At 40.0% G+C, this 1273-nt stretch overlaps 1 protein-coding gene across 1 annotated transcript; it reads right to left on the bottom strand.

Annotated features, from left to right (window-relative positions):
- Window positions 1-557: 557 nt before the first annotated feature.
- Window positions 558-1045, bottom strand: LOC120197692 (squalene monooxygenase SE2-like). The gene is made up of 2 exons (XM_039199117.1): window positions 823-1045; window positions 558-728 (listed from the first exon to the last, which is right to left on the bottom strand). Exons 1-2 carry the CDS (start codon window positions 1027-1029, stop codon window positions 609-611), a joined length of 327 nt encoding a protein of 108 aa, XP_039055048.1. The 5' UTR covers window positions 1030-1045; the 3' UTR covers window positions 558-608.
- Between the last annotated feature and the right edge of the window lie 228 nt (window positions 1046-1273).

The raw sequence follows: 1273 nt of genomic DNA, 5'->3' as shown, positions 1-1273 counted from the left end.
GTGCAAGTAAGGAAATTGCGAAGGGCACTTTTTATGCTCGAGTGAATGGAGGGCAGCAGTAGAATGGATTGCAGGCTGCAGACATTAACACCATAGCAGTAAACGCCAATGAAAAGAACCAGCTGGGAACCACCCACACCCCAAACAAGACGATGGCCATGAAAATAAATTCTCTGGTCATTAATGAGCAACTTGAGAAAAAGCCAACACATAAAGGTAATGCTAATTCGTATATCTATATCATGTTCGTGTTATATACAGTAAAGGTAATACCAAGCTTAATGGATGAGGGCATAAACTAGAGAGCATAGCCCGATACTCCATATGAAAGCACCCCTCCAAGTCACATTCTCCATTGTAGGATCGGACGATGCGCTCAACACTTTGTGTGGGACGTTAGCCAATGTATTTATTGTACATGACATTGGCTGTAATGAGGTTGTTACCGATGATCAAAATAAAACAAATCGAAAATAAAGAGAAGGCACACATCTCCATAAATTGTTTATTTATTTAGTATCTTGCATAAAATAAAATTAAAAAAAACTACTTAATAAGCTAACTAGTAACATATATGCTGCTAATTGATCTCCAGGCGGAGTTCCTTCTCAGACTTCTACGCTCCTGTTTCCGGGAGGAGTTCTATAATATGCTGGCACAGTAAGAGGGAAGAACATTTGTCTCACTCCTTCGTACCATATAAATGGCAAAAGAATACTTGATGCAACCTGAGACACAACAAACACAGACAAGGTAATGGTAAAATCCGTATATTTACATCATGTTCTAGTTGAATAAGAACTTGGTAGCAGAGTTACCGACCCAAAGGAGTTTAGCCCCATTCCACAAGCGTTTCGGAGAAGGAAACGGAAGTAACAATTGGTCGACGCCGTATACCGACATGGCGAATAAATGAAATGCCAAGCTTAATGGACTAGGGCATAGACAGGAGAACAAAGCCGATAGTCCGGTTGTAAATATACCTCCGAGTCTCAAGTACCCGAAACATGCATGTTGTATGTCCTCCATTACAGGACTAGATGGGGCACTGTTGAGTTAATCGATTGATGAATATAGCCAAGAGGGGGGTGAATTGACAATTAAAATTTTGGTGGAAGCTTTTGTAGAAAATTGAAAGAAATTTGCACAGCGATTTAGAGTGGTTCGACTTTCTCAACCAAAGTCTACGTCCACTACCTTAGCTATCCACACTAAGGATTTTCCACAAATTCACTAATTTGTCTTTCTTTTGAGGACAAAGAGTAACCTTACA

Source organism: Hibiscus syriacus, unplaced genomic scaffold, assembly GCF_006381635.1.
Source record: "Hibiscus syriacus cultivar Baekdansim isolate YM2019G1 unplaced genomic scaffold, ASM638163v2 tig00117048_pilon, whole genome shotgun sequence".
Lineage (NCBI taxonomy): Eukaryota > Viridiplantae > Streptophyta > Magnoliopsida > Malvales > Malvaceae > Hibiscus > Hibiscus syriacus.
Note: the sequence above shows the minus strand (reverse complement) of the source record. Positions and strands in the feature narration are given on the sequence as shown.